The sequence below is a fragment of the Buteo buteo genome, chromosome 6 (assembly GCF_964188355.1).
Source record: "Buteo buteo chromosome 6, bButBut1.hap1.1, whole genome shotgun sequence".
Classification (NCBI taxonomy): Eukaryota; Metazoa; Chordata; class Aves; order Accipitriformes; family Accipitridae; genus Buteo; species Buteo buteo.
Window position 1 is genome coordinate 34,655,577 of NC_134176.1, and position 1,908 is coordinate 34,657,484.

Here is a 1,908-nt window from a genome sequence, read left to right on the forward strand (position 1 = left end):
AAACTCAGCTTCTGTGTTATTAGCAGACAGTACAGATATTAGACACAGCTCTCTGAAATGCAAGCTGGTGAGAGAATATTTCAAATTTTGTTTAATCTGACATAAATATAGTATTGATAATCAGCAGAAATATATAACCTCAGATGTTCTTTCATTCAATTATTCTATTAATGTTGATGACAAGCTTGTTCCTGATTTTTCCAACCTTTCTTCTCAATGCTGGTAAGAAATGTATTTGAGACATCTCTCCTGGTAACTTCAGTCTCTCCTAAGCGTGATTAAAAACACAAAAGCCTAACAAAAAATCAAAAATGAAATATTTATTACCGCATTTTGTGACTTAACACCTTTTTTTTTCTTTTTAAAACATAACGTCACAGTCCTCATACAAGTATTTTAATGTAAATTTTGACAAAGCTTAAAGGTAACAGCATTTTCTTCTAGTGAGGAACACGTGCTGAGAAAGGAAGAATTCATGGACATACAATACCAATTCCACAGCAGATCTGATACTAGCAAAAACATTCTTTTTTTTTTTCAATTGAGGTAAACACATAGAATATCTAACATGAAACAATTAATAGACCGAACTCTGTACGAAGTTTGTTACAGTATTCTCTTGCTTTTTTTTTCCCAAGCTTTGAGTTCATGATAAAGTCCTAGGTTTGGTGCAAAGACCGTTAGTAACTTCTTTCATTGAGGAAAGCTGCCCAACTTTTAGTTTTGTTTTGTCCAAAGCCAAGGCTCAGAACTACTGGAAGAAGCTCCTGCTCTGTCTGTTCTGTCTTTTAAATCTTCACCTGCAAGCTCTTTGAAGAAGAGTCCAAAAAAAAAAAAAAAATAGATTGGGGAGGAATGGGGGGAGACTTAATGAAGCACAAACTATAAAGATCTGTTTGAAACTAAAGGACACATTTTATGAAGGAACAAAACGAGGGAATGGCAAGGCCTTCTTGGAACAGTCTTCTGAGTGATGAGAGACCCAGCAAGACTTTTCGTCTTCATCTCCAGGGTAGTTCTTTTCTCACTGGCCAAAACAGGTCTTTCATGGATAGTGACTTCACTGCTGAACCAAAACAGTCATTCTTTTGGGAACAACACACATAGTGTGGAAAACAAGGATTTTTTTTCTTCTAAAACTATTTGAGGCAACGTAACGGAGTGATCAACAGAAATGTACAAGTTAACTTAGTTCCTATGTTTATACTACAGTAGTTATAACTCTTGGAGTCTTTTTTTTTTTCCAGAGGATCTGTACATGGACATATTCATTTCAGTGAGCCCATGATTTCACATTTGTGTTCGTGTTTCGTTGGTCCTCTGTTGTTGATGAAAAATGACAAAAAGTAAAAAATAATCACAGCTGTCTGGAATTTCGTATTAAGTGTCAACATCTGGTCAAAGTTCAAAAGTCTTAAAATAGTTTTTGTTTTTGTTTTGTTTTTTTGTTTGTTTTTGTTTTTCCCTTGAGTTCCCTTATACTATTGGGCATGAATGTCCATAACCTGTCCACCAACACTGGGGTCTACAGAATTTAACATTGTGGGGCTCTGTGCTGACATGGTCATTCCAGGGTGGGTAGGGGGTCCTCCGTGCATCATCATGGCTGGGTGATGGGGGTGACTTGGCAAATATGAATGGATTGGGGGTCCATGTCTTAATTGAGTAGGGTGTGGGGTCATCTGGGGAGGAGTGTAACTTGGCTGTGCCATACTCATACCCATAGGACCACCCTGAGATACGTAGTCCCCTGGCATGCCTTGCAAACCTAGACAAAAAGGGGGGAAAAAAAAAGCAGGTCAGATTCCTCAACGTTTTTACAATTTACCCATCTAAAATGAACAGGAAAAACAACAGACACTGCAAATCTTCCATCTAAAATTAGCTGCAGATTCTTGCCAATGTTTG

General features: G+C 37.4%; 1 protein-coding gene across 4 annotated transcripts in view; it reads right to left on the reverse strand.

The window, feature by feature from the left end:
- Nucleotides 1-305: 305 nt before the first annotated feature.
- Nucleotides 306-1,908, reverse strand: part of MEIS2 (Meis homeobox 2) — a 174,205-nt gene continuing 172,602 nt past the window's right edge. For 2 of the 4 annotated variants that reach the window (XM_075030375.1, XM_075030374.1), the window contains exon 12: nt 306-1,768. In XM_075030375.1, the coding sequence (XP_074886476.1) occupies nt 1,482-1,768 (287 nt within the window). In that variant the 3' untranslated portion in view covers nt 306-1,481. The remainder of the gene's footprint in view (nt 1,769-1,908) is intronic. The other 2 variants (XM_075030378.1, XM_075030377.1) reach the window with 1 other exon arrangement.